The 14,605-nt window shown below is 48.1% G+C and overlaps 2 protein-coding genes across 2 annotated transcripts in view; both read right to left on the reverse strand.

Moving 5' to 3' along the window:
* SLC2A2 (solute carrier family 2 member 2) overlaps positions 1-1,499 on the reverse strand; it is a 60,559-nt gene extending 59,060 nt beyond the window's left edge. Inside the window, exon 1 of the mRNA XM_075547882.1 lies at positions 1,449-1,499. Within this exon, the coding sequence (XP_075403997.1) occupies positions 1,449-1,499 (51 nt within the window). The remainder of the gene's footprint in view (positions 1-1,448) is intronic.
* A 9,641-nt stretch (positions 1,500-11,140) lies between these two features.
* TNIK (TRAF2 and NCK interacting kinase) overlaps positions 11,141-14,605 on the reverse strand; it is a 443,318-nt gene continuing 439,853 nt past the window's right edge. The window contains exon 31 of the mRNA XM_075547026.1: positions 11,141-13,727. Within this exon, the coding sequence (XP_075403141.1) occupies positions 13,644-13,727 (84 nt within the window). The 3' untranslated portion in view covers positions 11,141-13,643. The remainder of the gene's footprint in view (positions 13,728-14,605) is intronic.

Below are 14,605 nucleotides of genomic sequence, written 5' to 3' on the forward strand. Positions count from 1 at the left end.
TGCGAACCCCAAATACAATTATTAAAAAAACAGAAAAAAGAAAATCTAACCATAGGAGATAGTTCTGTTTAAGGCCCAACAGGTGACCAAGGACCATGGTCTAGAGCAGTGGTTGTCAACCTTCCTCATGACCCTTTCATACAGTTCCTCATGTGGTGGTGACCCCCAACCATAAAATCGTTGCTATTTCATAACTGTAATTTTGCTACTGTTATGAATCGGGTGACCCTTGTCAAAGGGTTGTTCAACCCCCAAAGAGGTCACGACACACAGGTTGACAAACGCTGGTCTTGAGGGTTCCACCAATCTCTAGCCGACCAGAGAGCCAGGTTCAGGAGGGTTGAAAGCCAATAGTTTTATTGGCATATAATTCACATATAAAATCATTTAATCACTCAGTCCTATTAAGAAGAGCCGTGCAATCATCATAAGTTTTACTGAGCTTTCGGTGAAAATGTTCTCAGCAAATCAGGTTCCCATTTGCTCATTTCTGCACCGACTGCTGTGGGACAGTTTCCAGAGTCCATGAGCACCCTGTTGATTTTTACTCTGATGGTTCCCTCTCCATCAGCCCGCTTTCCTGCCCTTAGAGTATCATCCTTGCTGTATGGTGGTATTTGACCATTGGGTCTCATGTAAATAGCGTTTTATAAGTAGCACAATCATCACAGATGACAGAGGTATTTTATTTGTTTTTTTAATGAAACAGCATGTATTATAAGTCAATTCCAAGAAAATGAGCCATTTACCAACACAGGTAGGTACCATGTGTCCTTACAACGGTCCTCTGCTCTGAGGCATGTCACCCGGTGCTGCCACCCCAGAAAGGATGCTGTTGGAGAAGGCAGGGGGACTCAGCTCTCACCTGCTGGGGCTGTGTGCCCTCACCAGTGGTGAGGTGCCACCCAGTGTGTTAAACTGGAGATGCGGCACTAGGTCAGTGAGCCAGATAGTCAGTCCCAGAGGTTGGCCATGCTGTGGCCCAGAGGCCACTCTGTCTTCACAAAGACCAGGTTGGGAGAAGAGATGGCAACCAAGGTGCCTGTACAGCAGGAATGGGACGGTTCTTTGGGTAGACTGTTGGTATCTATGCAAGCCAGGAACCTGGAGAACTGTCCAGAGAAGGAAAGCTCCCCAAAGTGTCGTGTTTCTCAAAGTGTATGTTTGAGGGTGACTGGGTCCTTGGACAGAGCAACGTCAGATTCCTGCCCACCGCAGGGTGGACATGATTCAAAAGCCTGCCTTTCTAATAAGCATCCAGATTCTTCTTACGACCGGGAAGTTTTGAGTGGACCCTCAGGAGTACGGCCCGAACGCTCCTCAGAACCGAGATGGCAACACCTCATTTCACATACTGTGGACATGCTATCAGGAGGGACCAGCCCCTGGAGGAGAACACGGTGCTTGGTAAAGTAGAGGGTGGGTCTGCGAAGCCGAGGAAGACCTACCATGTTATAGGTGGACACGGTGGCTGCAACAATGGGCTCAAGCATTACCATGGTGCGGATGGGGCAGGACCGACTGGGCAGTGTGTCCTTTGGTGGCACAGAAGGTCGCTATGGGTCCGCACTGACCCGAAGGCACCTAAGAACCAGCAGCAGGGACACAGGACAGCTTCTTGTTTTAAAGCTGAGGTCCAGGGAAAGCGTTTTGTGTCTCATTTTGTGCATGAAATTCTGGGCTTTCTTTTAGTTGCTTCAACTGAAAGAACAAGAAGAATGCCCAGAATGACATGCGTGGAAGGATCCATTCAGGGAAGGGGGAGAGAGGGAAATTTCATCACCAACACCTAGGAACTCGTGTTTCTACCTCCCCATCCACATGTGGGGGCTACAGCATCACAGGCAGCGGATCAATAAATGACTCCTCAAAGCCATCAGCCTCTCTGTGAGCGAAAGGGCAGCACTCCTCTCCGGCACAGATCGATAGCCTTGGGAAGCCTACGGGTCCCTCTCATTCAGAACAAACTAGACGGCAGTGGCTTGACTTTCCTGGTCAAAAGCAGGATCATAGCTGCCTCAACTACTTAAAAAAATAAGATGGCATATTAACAATCTTTCCAACTCCTGGTCTTACGCATTTACCCAACGTGGCCCCCTGGGCCAAGGAGCAGGCTGACTCCATATTTGGAAACCCCCGGAGATGCTTGTAAGGAAAGGATGACGGTAGATGTCAGGCAGAGAGGGTGCTGTGCATTGGTAGCCGGATCTCTCTCTTCTCCACCAGTACCTTTTCGTTCATCACACTGAATGAACTGCCATTTCTATATCTGCCAGGCTCTTCTGCTTCTGCTTCCCTTTGTTGAAATGCCCCCCGCTCCCCTCCCTTCAAGTGAAAAAGGCGTCTTTCTCCAGGAAGCCTCCCATAACTCTTGCAGGAAGACGCCCCCCTGCTCTGTGTTCCCACCATCATAGCAACCCTATAGGACAGGGTTGAACTGCCCTTGTGGATTGCTGAGAAAACAACTCTTTGCAGAGTCAGCAGCCCAATACGAGTTGGGATTGACTCAAAAGTGGTGAGTTTGATTTTGTTTTCCTGGAAGCCTAGCTGGTATAGTGATTATGCGATCCGCAAGTCAGCAGTTCGAGACCACCAGCCCGCCCCTCTAAGAGCACGGTCTCAGAAACTGCCCGGGGCATTTCTACCCTGCCCTACCAGGTCCCTATGAGTTGAGGTAGACTCGAAGGCTGCGAGTTTTGTGTTGTTGTTGGTCCAACAGCTGTCTCTTCATTTCTCGGTCACACCACAGTGTTGTCTTCAAACCAAATCCCACTCCTGGCTCGTTTTCCCCTGGTCTCCGTGCAATGTCCCACCCTCGCCTTTCCCACCTTCCCTGCAGCCTAAGGAAATGGCAGGAATGTTTCTTCCTCGGCCATTTCTGCATCAGGACCCACCCTGGGACCTGCTCTGTAAGAGGCACCTGATCAATAAATGGCGCCTTCATTTTCCATCCCGTGGCCCGAATGCGTGGACTGTGCCTGTGGCTGGTTAACCGTCATGGCTGCCTCAGCGACTGCTGTAAGCAAGATGGTCTGCACACAGGCACACGCGTTAAGGTAATGTATTTCTTGGACATCTGCCATCCCAAGGACCAAATCTATTACCTTCGAGTCAACTCAGGCTCACAGCAAGCCTGTGTCAGGTGGTTGAGGCTGTGCATCTTTATGGGAGCAGATCATCTCCCCACACCCCACCCCCAACCCCTTTGTAGAGCAGCTAGTGGTTTTGAACTACCAACCTTTCAGTTAGCAGTTCAGTACTTACCAGACAGTGCCACAGGGCCTTCTTGAGGTCCTAAGGATGGCCTTATTACAATGAGTGAACCAATGACAGTGACCATATCACTCAGATTGAAGCTCCACCAGAAAACACAACCGAGATACAAAGAGAGGCTCTTAGGGTACATCTTTAAGGACCCCTAGAGGCATGAACGTTAAAAGGTTGGCCGCTAACCAAACGGTTGGCAGTTCAGAGCCACCCAGCGGTTCCTTGGGAGAAAGACTTGACCAACTAACTGCTCCTGTGAAGACGACAACCTAGAGAACTGTAAGGGGCAGGCCTGTTCTGTCACATGAGTGGAATGGAGTTGATGGCACCTAAGGACACACCAACAGGGGGAGTTGTTACTTTTCTGATTTCCACACTCGGGCCTGGAAACCTGAACAGGGCGGGGAGTTGTGAAGTTATTTAGCAAGAGGATCAATCATCTGGGTGTGTATGACACATTGCCTATAGGTTACATATCAGACTTACGGATTTTGGTTTTTCAAATGGATGTGGTTTATATAATACAGTTCTATTTAAAAAGTACTCTTCACCTCTGTGTTTTAAATTTTCTTGGCGGGTGTCATGGGATATGTTTATACTTGAGAAGACTGGGAAGCACAGCTCAGGAGATAAGAGAAACTCAGCTGAATATTTCCATTTCTTGATTTCTTTTATTAAGCAATGTGAACTGACATCTCTTGACATTCAGCTCTGAACTGGCACTGCAGTCTGTGGAAGTTTCTGGAATTGCATGCAAGTTAAACCACCATGTACCTTGATGAAGCCAAAAATCTAAGTACAAATCTTGGCCACAAGGTGGGGTCCCCGCTGCTTTTTCCTGTCTCTATCTGTGCCATCACTTCTTGAGATGGACGGTCCATGTGTACGCTAGGTAAGGTCGACACTCTTGCAAGTACTCACGAGCAGTTATTCTGGCACCTTTTGAACTTCTCTAATCCGAAAAGCGGTAAAGCAGAGCAAACACCCCAGAAGCCCCACTCCAAACCTCTGATAGTTCTTAGGAGAACTATCAGCAAGGCTGCTCACTTTTAATTTTGCCAAACCAGCACGTGTCATTAAATGAACTGCCCCAGACGATGGGCAGCAGCTCTTGAAGACATCCAAACACCAGCAAAGAAGGGAACACGGTCTTCAGATAAAGGCCATCTTTTGTGAGAATTCTGGAAAACCCGCTTTTTTTGTCCAATGGGGTCGTTTTGCTTTGGGTCCATGGTGACCGTGGCCCACCCTGGTCACCAGACACCCAGTATGAATCGCCATGCTGGTGAGAAGGTGGACCTGGTGGGGAAGGAGCATCAGGCCGAGCTACAGCTTCCAGGTTTGTTTGTTTGTTTCCTGCTCTAGTGGTGTTCTCAAGCTCTCAGTCCCCAGTCAGCTGCCATCTCTATCACACACGACAGCCCCAGACCTCCGGTCCAGCTGCAGCGCCCATCACAGCACTGCTAAATCCAGGTCCCTGTAACTTCCCTCGGTAATTTCATAAATCAATTTTCAATGTTGGAAACCAAGATGACTCTTTTCTGGGGGGTGGGAAGAGGGGCTGACTCTCTGCCACACTGTTTTGGTCACAGAATATGGACTAAGTTGCTTAAGAGAACCAGACGTGCCTTCCAGCTGGGAAACACAACTGAAGAGGAAAAGCAGTACTCTGAAAGGTTCTTTTTCCTTTTTCACAAACATTGCTGAGCGCTCAGTCAGAAATCGTGCCTTGTGCCCTAACAAGTGGAATCTGGGGTGATCTGGCGTGGTTTCAGTGACTAACAGTGACACCTGGGCACATCTTAACCTCTGCATTACACACTCTCCGCCTGTACCTGGTACCATGTCCCACCCCTTGGGTAAAGAGCTTTCTGACTCTGGGATCCTTAAATAACTGGAGCTTTGGAAATGGTTGACTAAGACATTGACCCTGGCTATTCAGCATGAATTATACATTATTCTGTATCCCAACACATTTGTGGAAAGATGTGGAAAATAACAGAGGAGCAAAATGTGTTCACAGTTACATTGCTTCCTATTATAGCATTTCGTTGTTAGCTTTATTTTTAAATATATTTCTTTTATTATGTGAACAGGAAAATACATGAACGGACAAAGTAAGACACAAGGTGTGCCCCTCACAAGGCTAGGGGGGCAATAAATTCATCAGAAGGCATGTGTCCATTTTCGACAATGAAACGTCATGCAAGCCCATTCTGTGGAGTTGAGTATGTACAGATGTGAGAGGCTGCTGGGTAGGGGGCAGGGCCTTCGGACCACTGTCACTTGGAAGATGGGTTAGACTCAAATGCCACCAGGCTTTCTTGACGTTGATGCAGTTGGTAAGCGATGCTTCTTGTTTTACTGGGGAAAATGTATTCGTTGTTTCTTTAAACATTCGGTCAGAACACAAACTTCAGAATCCCCCTCCTGCACACATCCAATAACTCTGCACATGACCTCAATGCTGGTAGCTTCCGTGGATCAGTATCTGCACTAATAGGAGGTTGAAATGCTGCTTTCCCCAAGGATCTGCAGGAGCGCCTCTCCTCCAACCCTGCAACTGGGCCTGTGAAGACGCTCGGGGGAGCAAGGGATAGCCAGAGTCCGAGCTGGGGATCTGCCACACACATCGCTCTGGGAGAGAAAATCAATGAGGATCGCTATTTTTGAACCTGAAAGCAAGCCCAGGCTTTCATGGTGTAGAGGTGGCAGTCTCATCGCCGATGTTTAAGTGAAAATAGCCATATGAAATCTACTTTTCCCCCTTCACTAACCTTGCTTATTTTCATTTATTTATCCACCAAATACTTACGATGTGGATCCCAGTTACCAGCACTGTACTCAGCCCTGAGAGAGACCAATGCACTGCACAGATAGTAACAAGTGCTACAGAAGGAAATGAGGTGGGGGGGGTGGGGGGGCCCTAGGGGCTCTTTTGTGCAGAAACCTAAAGGAGTGGAGAGGGTGAGCCCTGCCAGGGCAAAGAGCAAGGCAAGAGAGGAAAGAGCACGGGCAGAGGCCCTGAGAGAGGAGCATGGTGCAGGGAGTCTGGCCAAGGAGGCCAGGGCTGGCTGGGACAGATTGACCTCAGGAAACAGAGACTGAGGCCGAGAAGTGATGGAAGGTATGAAGGGTCTCCTAGGCCACTGTAAGGGCGTTAATAATCTCAGTTGAATGGGAAAAGATTGAGATGTAACACAAAAGGAATATAATCCGGTGTATGCCTTACACATAGACACTTCTGACCCCAGGTAAGAAATGGCTTGGATCCAGTTTGAACCTCAAGAAAATAGGATCTTAAAAATGGATTGGGTGCAGTACATGAGAGAAAACATGATGTGCAACTACAAGGTTTCCTGGTCTCAAAGAACGGAGCCAACATCTACCAACACAGCAAGGACTGGACCAGGAGTATTGGTGGACGGGGTGCAATTTCGAGTTTAGTTTTACTACATGTCAAGTTTGAGAACTCCACTGCACATCCAAAGGAAGATCGAGGTCAAGGAGGAAGTTGAAGTCGGGCATTGAGGACAGAGGTAGAAGCTGGAGACAGACAATGTGGGAACGGTCTTTTTAGAAATGGTGCCTAAACCAAGACTGGAGGGGATGTCCAGAGAAGGGGATGTCCAGTGTTGGGACACTTAGGGGACTCAGCAAAGGAGACTTGGAAGGAGTGACCAAGGAATAGTGGAAGAGGGTGATCACAGAGCCAAGCAAGTACTTAACAAAGGAATTAGTTATCAATCATGACAAACACTGCAGATCAGTCAGGTGACACGACCATGGATGGCATTTGACAGCGAGATCATGTGTGTCTTTGGCAAGGGCCACTCTGGCCAGGAGGAGAGACTCACTGGAATTGGCTCAAGAGACCAAAGGAAGAGAGACCTTGGAGAAGCTAGAGTGCACAGTTTCTCCGGGGAGTCTTCCTTGGAAGGGAAATGATAAGGAGATGGTAGAGGAGGTACACACACTGTCATGGAGTACATTCTGACTCTTAGTGACCCTACAGCCAGAACAGAACTGCTCCTGTGGGTTTCTGAGACCGTCACTCTTTAAGGGAGTAGAAAGCCTCATCTTTCTCCCATGGAGTGGCTGGTGATTTTGAACTGCTGACCTTGCGGTTAGCAGCCCAACACACAGCTCATTACACACCCCAGGGCTCCTCCTTAGATGGGGCAGTAAGGGAAAACAACCAACCAAACAAACCAACCCAGTTGACATCAAGTTGGCTCCTGGTGATGCCGTGCGTGCAGAGCGGCAGTGCGCTTCCTGGGGTGTTCACAGCTGGGAGATCTTCAGGTCTTCCATCCAAGTGGCCGCCAGGTGGGTTTTTAGCCCTGAACTTTTGAACGTGTAACCCTTTCTATCACCTAGGGACCCTGCAGTGGCACAAAGGAGGGCATTTATCAGACAGGATGAATGTAGTGGAATGCTCCATTAGATAAGGAAACGTGGGCGATGCAGAAGAGAGGGAATTTTGGGCACACAGGACAGGCTCGATTCCACGCAAATGGGAACGAGTTCCCCACTATCACTTAAGGCGCCCAGGCTGGGAACGACAAGATCAGGGAATTTAGAAGCCAGGGCATTGGTGAATCGCCTCAGTGGATCTAGATGTTTTCAAGAACTAAAAAGGATGGAGTTGGAGAGTGACAGTGAGCCAAGAGCTAAGCTATTTTAGGGGGGCATAGCCAAAGGTAACAGGAGGGCTTCAGAGAGGTGGGTGTTTAGGGGAGGAAGGGGGCGAGCCTGTAGGTGGCAATGAGAACAAGCAGGCACCCTGCTGTAGTACTGTTTTATTCCCCACGATTCACATCTTGATAGTGATAACACAAAAGACTATATATATCCCAGGGTGCACCACTGCCGGTATGGGAGAACGTCCACTTACAACCAACCAAAGCCGTTCTAGCTCCTGGCTGGAACCACCCCGACAATTCTTTCTGAAGCCTCTGACAAGGGAAAAAACGAGAGCGCAACCGAACCCAAGGATTGAGACGCGGCAGCGGGCCAGGGAGCCTCTGCTCGCCTCGCCTCTCCCAGGTGAGGTGCTCTCCAGTTTCCACAACGTGTTGACAATTTAAAACACTTTAGGAGACTGGGGATCTAAACATGGAAACAACTGTGGGAGCCACAGAAAGGCTATCCGCTCGGCATCTCGACATGCTAAAGACACGACTAAACTGCACAAAGGTAGTTTCACAGAAGCTTCAAGTCTATGACTTCTAAGCGATCACACGCCCCCCTCCCTCCACCTGATGTGAATCTCTTTGAGGCTGCCTGCCTCTTTACATTTGAAATTCTGATTCCTGTTGTTAAATAAACCATAACATGGCATTTCTATTTCTTCACACCCCTAATACCAGGGGAAGGGGGAAAAAAAGGATCAACTGGGGCCTAGATATCTGCTATGTACAAACAAGGATCCCTTGTTGGGAAGAAGTCCACTCACTGTCCCACCTCAGCCTCCCCTGCTGCACAAGTCAGGTCTGTGCCGCTGTGGCCCAGCCGCCACAACCAGCCCCGCCCGGCCTGGCAACGGGTCGCATGTGTTTGAAGAGGTTCACCCAAGCCCCCAACCTGGGAACTTCACAAGGCGATGACTTGGATGGAATCTTCTAGTTTCATCATTGGCATCATGGATGAATAGTTTGTGATCTTGTACTAGATTTCAAAGTAGCTAAAACTTTATCCACTCTGTGTGTCTACACACTGCTTTTATAGCAATTTTTATTTGGGGGCATTCTGGCACTTTCTGGAGTGGCAGGTCTAGAAGAAAAAGTAAAGCACAGAGTCATGATTTAAGACCGTCTAATGCTATGCAGTCTGTTGCATCTTCTAATTGTCTATGGAAAACCCCCCAGAACAATGGTGCAGTATCTAAGTTAAAAAATCACGCAAAAATGTCTGGAAGAAATGTGCACGTTGTCAGTTTTGAACTTCCACCTTCTCAAGAGGTTTTCTTCTTGCTCTTGAAGCAGCATCAGTTTAAAAGGGCAGGGCAGGTCAAGTTCAAATTCCAGATGTTGCTACGGAGAACAAGCCCCCGCCCTGAAGGACGAGGTGTGTTTGGGAGAAATGTTTACTGGTGAGTGAGGTCCAACGTAGACTTCTCAATTTTACGTCGTAATTGGGTGGTCTTGGCGGAGTTGGTGTTTGGTTTGCTTGTTTTGTGTTGTTTGATATGGCTAGATTTTAATGTCTGAAGTATGACACGAGAGGCCACCGTTGAGATGGTCAGAAGAGTTTCAGAAAGGCTTTTAGAACACAGCGGGCAGGCCGGTGGTGTCACTCGGGAGTGTTATAAACCTGAAGTGCGGGGTGTCCTATTTCCCCCTCCTAAGTTTGATACACAACGGGGGCCCCATGAGGTGGGATCAGCTCCTTGGAAATTGGGTTTAAGTTTGATCAAGAAGTGTAGCTTCTTGTTTGTTTGTTTGGCTTTTTAATAAGAATGTAGCACACCTTACCATGGAAAACTATCAGCACAAATGTGACATCTATTCACGCAGACTTCCAACGACAGCAGACACAGGTTGGACAAAGAGCTCTTCCGTGCTTCATGACAATGACGACGGGAAGGGGCACACACCACAGTGGGGAAAACATTGCCTTCTACCCCCCTGGATTGTGAGGTCAGACTGCAGCCGCATCTCCCTGTCTGGGAACAGACCAGAGCAAAAGGGCCCGGGTCTGAATTTCCCACCTGTCTAACCTCCTGCACAGGAGGCACACCAGTAGACAGAAAACTGTTGGTAGGCCTTGACAACGAAGAAAGAGGATGCTTCTTGAAAATGTGTGTGCGTGGTGCAAAGCGTAGGGGAGGGGGCATCTGAGAAAGTGATGCCCGCGGGTTAGGAAAAGGGAGCCCCTGGCCAATGGTTGGGTGGGATTTCACCCACTCCTTCCTCCCCACTGACCGTATTAGATGCTACACATCTTCTTGAAGCATTACTTACGTGTTTTCAAGAAAACCAATGCAATCTGCCTAAGGAATCATACGATTACAGGTGGAGCTCAGGTTTAGATTTCAGGTGAATCATGGCACAGAGATTGGCATGGCACTAGAAATGCACAGGGCCCCTGCCATTAAGGGACCTTCAAATGAAAGCCATCTACTTGCACCACCCACGTGATGCAGGCATCCAGACGACAATGTCCCTGTCTGTCACCCAGGAACAGTGGTCGCCTCGCCTCGCCGAAGCTGGAGCAGCACTATCGTGTGGACGGGCTCAGCGCCTCTTACTGATCGATGACTATCCGTTGCAATCAGCCAGGTCCAGAAGTCCCCAGGAGAGACCCTTTGCACAGGAGCTCAGTCCCTCTCGGTAGGGAAATGAATAACAACATGGGCCAGTCTGGAAGGGAAATCCCCTATGGGAAGATGGAAACTAAGGGATTGTAAGTGTTTATAGGGTGGATGGCGCACCACCCCTCTCCTCTCCGCCCCCTTCAGGGAAACTGAAAGCAGAGCAGAAAGTGGAGAGGGGTTGAGCTGCAGGCCCACCTGTTGAGATCCTCAGCAGGATGGGGCCTCAGTAGGTTATAGCTGGGGCTGGGCCTGCTGAAGGGAAATGCATTTTTGAAATTAAAAGCTTCAAGGACCTCGCTGGGTGTTGTTCAGGAACCCAGACTCCGGGGAAGGGCACCTTCCAATGGCGTCTGGCCTCCTCCTCGGTGTGCAATGTGGGTACAAAAATATAAAAGGCATGGCTTGATGTTTCACGTCTGTGTTTTATTGTTGTTGGCACCAGAAAAGCTTGTGTTCTATGTTCTGTCACTGTACATACTGTAAACAAGACTGCGTTAATATTGTTCTTATGATCTTTGCTTCAATGAATCTAGGTTTTAAAAAATACATTCACAAACTACCTTATGTTTGAACACCATGATTCCCTTTTATTTCTTAACCGCACCCCCCCAAAAAACCCCACAATGAAAAAAAATCAGTTAAAGCTGTGTGTTTCAAACATATCATTTAGAAATAAAAACAGAACACGCACGCACACACACACACACAATAAACAGAAGATCAGTTTGCAACATAACTTGAAGAAGCTTCTGGTTTCCAATACCACAGCAGCAATATAAAGAGCTGGTGGCAATCACATTGCAGGGGATGCGACCCAGGACAATCTGGTTTCGTTTGTGCCAGCATCCGATACAGTAGTTGCTAAAGTTCAGTCCGGAATGTTATTGCTGAATTGGTCAGGATCACACTGTTCAGCAGGACAACCGAGCAGTAAAAATGAGAACCGGAGGGCTTCGCTGCTTTTGAGAGCTCAAGGGGCTGCGACGAGGACATCTTGGGGACTGCCTGAAGACTGTCCGCCATCCCATTCTTGTCGGCCTCCCTGCTGCCAATCAGTGCAAAGGCCAGCGCCTTTCAGAGGAAGGGTGGAAGGATCAAACCCAGAAACCAGATTTCCCCCTGCCTTCCAACCCCCTCCCCCCGCACCCAAATCACCAGATCGAACCGGCTCCGTGTGTAGTTTGTTCTCATTAATAGTACATCAGCTGCTCACGTATTCAGGCAAAACCGGGAAAGTCATGTACATTTAGATTGTTCCTATGGTGGCTGATTAGATCAGCTGATCGGCATCATATGGTTCTCCACAAAGGAGCCGCATCGAGCTTTTGTTGATGGTATTTATTCATTTTCTTTCTTTTATTTATAAGAACAATTTGGTCAACTACTGTTTCATTTTACACATCTTCAACACACCTGAGATTGCCAGGCGAGCTCTCTATATATCTCCTGGAGATAACACTGCTGTGACAACGGAGAAACGAACACAAACAGAACGAGGTAGGTAAACACAGGAAGCGCAACACAGAGACCAATTTTTTTCTTTTCTTTTTTTTTTTTTGCAACACCTTGATACCACAGGCGGCCATGCTTGTAGCTTTGGGGGAAAAAAAACATCCCAGACAGTCACGGAGAAGTTGAAATCATTTGAGGAAGAGTTTATAGGACACAAGTCAACCTGAACTAAATACATACATAGTTCTGCACAAATGTGGTTTACCGTATGTTGGGTCATCTGGAGGAAGGTACAATGACTAGGGTCTCAGCATTTGGGCCAAAGCCTGGCTTTCAAGTTCTATAAAATCTGAGCCAATGATGCCTGTCTGTGTCCCAGCCGGACTTAGTAGTCTAGTCCCTCTGTCACCAACCCAGAGAGAACACAGGCCGCTCAGAGACACAGAGGATGAATTCCTTTTCAGTCACAGTTTTCATCTTGAGAGATTGGTACCCCCAGGAGAGAGATGGGAACGGCCAGAGCCTGGTTGTCATCCACGCCTCAGTTCCCAGCGGCCACCCCACGAAGGCTCCCTCCAAAGGAAGCCCAAGCCACATGACCTCGTGGCCACAGAGGCTTTGTGCATTAAAAAAAAAAAAAGGATATATATTAGCTTGTTTCCTAGCGCTCTTTCTGCCCGAATCTCCCTGCCATCCATCTTTTTGCCCTGCGCTGCCGCCAAACAGTTCAGGGAAAACTGTGCTACGGACTCCCTCCATCGCTAGAGCCACCTCAACTCAGGGCTCTACTGTCCCGGTTGACAACCTCCATCCTGCAGAGGGCCATAGAAGACTGTCACCTGTCAGGCTCTCAGAAGCGGTAGTTGATTTTATTAGTCTAAGGCTAGTAGCTTAGCCATTTAAAATCTATTTCCCGAAAGAGGGGAAAACTAGTATTTTTCTTCTCTTTTAAAAATTCATTAGCCAGTTGCTATGAAAAAGCAACTCTTTTTTTTTGAAGGGGGGTGTTGGTGAAGGCAAAAGAATTCTAAAAGTACCCCACTGTGCAGTTACGGCCTTCAGTGTGAGGAGATAAGGTACATTTATTGTGCTGTCTCTCACCATTTGAAATTGGAAATGTTACAACATACCATACACTTAATGCTAGCAGGCAGACAGAATTAAAAACCGACTCGTTTTCTCAGTAGGCATTCTCTCCCCAGTCTTCAAAAGGAGGAGGGGTGGGGGGGGGGAAATAAAGAAAAAGGTTAAAAGAACAAACCCCAAACAAAAACTCAAAGCCCACCCAAGCACAACTTAATCAGAGGAACACACAATATTTGTCTCTATCCCTAACTCCGAAGGGCACGTGTCCATCTTTGTCCACAGACAAGGCAGCGTTCTTGGGGCTCTCCTGGAAATTCCTGCCACCTCTCTCTCTTTCTCAACCAGGCTGCAACATTGGAAGCGGGACTGTATTGGGAGGGGTGCGGGGAGAGGACAAGGGGAATGTGGTAGGTTCAACCAAGCCTTCAGATTCTGCCTCTAGACTGGCATAAGTCCACACGAGATAGGTTCTTTTACATTAGAAAGAACGCCATGAAGCTAAGTGCCAAGTGCTCTTCTGTTACCAGTTCATCATGGAATTTCTGTTGAGGGTCATGAAAAACACTTGGCTACTTCCTCCAGATCGCACGGATGCAAAAAATACCTGTTTGAAATTAAAAAGAAATTAGTTCAACTGCATGGTTTTGCTTTGCTTTTTTTCCCTCTCTCTCTCTCTCTCTCTCTCTCTCTCTTTCTTCCTCTTTCCTTCTTCAACCGTCCATCCATCTTTCTCTCCCATGAACTAACCTTGCTATGGGTCTACTCTGAGGACGCAACGGCTGGGGTTTAATAAAGTGCCTTCTGCTACAGTGCATCCTGGGTGAGCACTTCTGCCGTAGATGACTACGGTTAACATGACTGATGGTGGGACTGGCCTCCAAAGACACTCAAGGGCTGGATCTTGACTCAGTAACATCCCTTTGGGTGCTGTGTTGTGTCCTAGGGGCATGTGCTAGATCGGTGGCCTGGGATATCAGAAGCCCTTAGGTAATTTCTGGAAAGGCACAGAGGTTCCACTTCTCTCCCTGTGATGACTCAAGGGAAGCCTTTGGGACTGGAGGGAATACTTTCAAATTCCTGAAGTCAACAAGGGGTACTGGGGGGAGGGCAGGGGCAGGGGGTCTACTACCCTTGGACTTTAGTTTCGAATTTTTAAAATAAAAAAACCCAAAAAAACCAATAATGTGTTTGTGGTCAAACAGGGTAAGGGGGTTAGTGCCGATTCACTCTGGCATTTTAAGAGTTAATGCTTGGCTTCTCTGCTGACCCTGGCTTGTCAGAGGCCCAATGTGATGATGCTATTCTTAAGGGGAACCACGGTCCATTAGGTCTGCGTCTGGCCAATCATTTTATTAGACATGAGAGAAGGGACAGCACTTTCAGCAATGGCCTGCTTGAGTTGAAGTTCAGGGATGACAGTCCCAGGAAAAGAACACTCTGGGGATGTCCCGGCCCTTGAGCCAACCAACTCCTAACGCTGGT

Source organism: Tenrec ecaudatus, chromosome 4 (assembly GCF_050624435.1).
Source record: "Tenrec ecaudatus isolate mTenEca1 chromosome 4, mTenEca1.hap1, whole genome shotgun sequence".
Classification (NCBI taxonomy): Eukaryota; Metazoa; Chordata; class Mammalia; order Afrosoricida; family Tenrecidae; genus Tenrec; species Tenrec ecaudatus.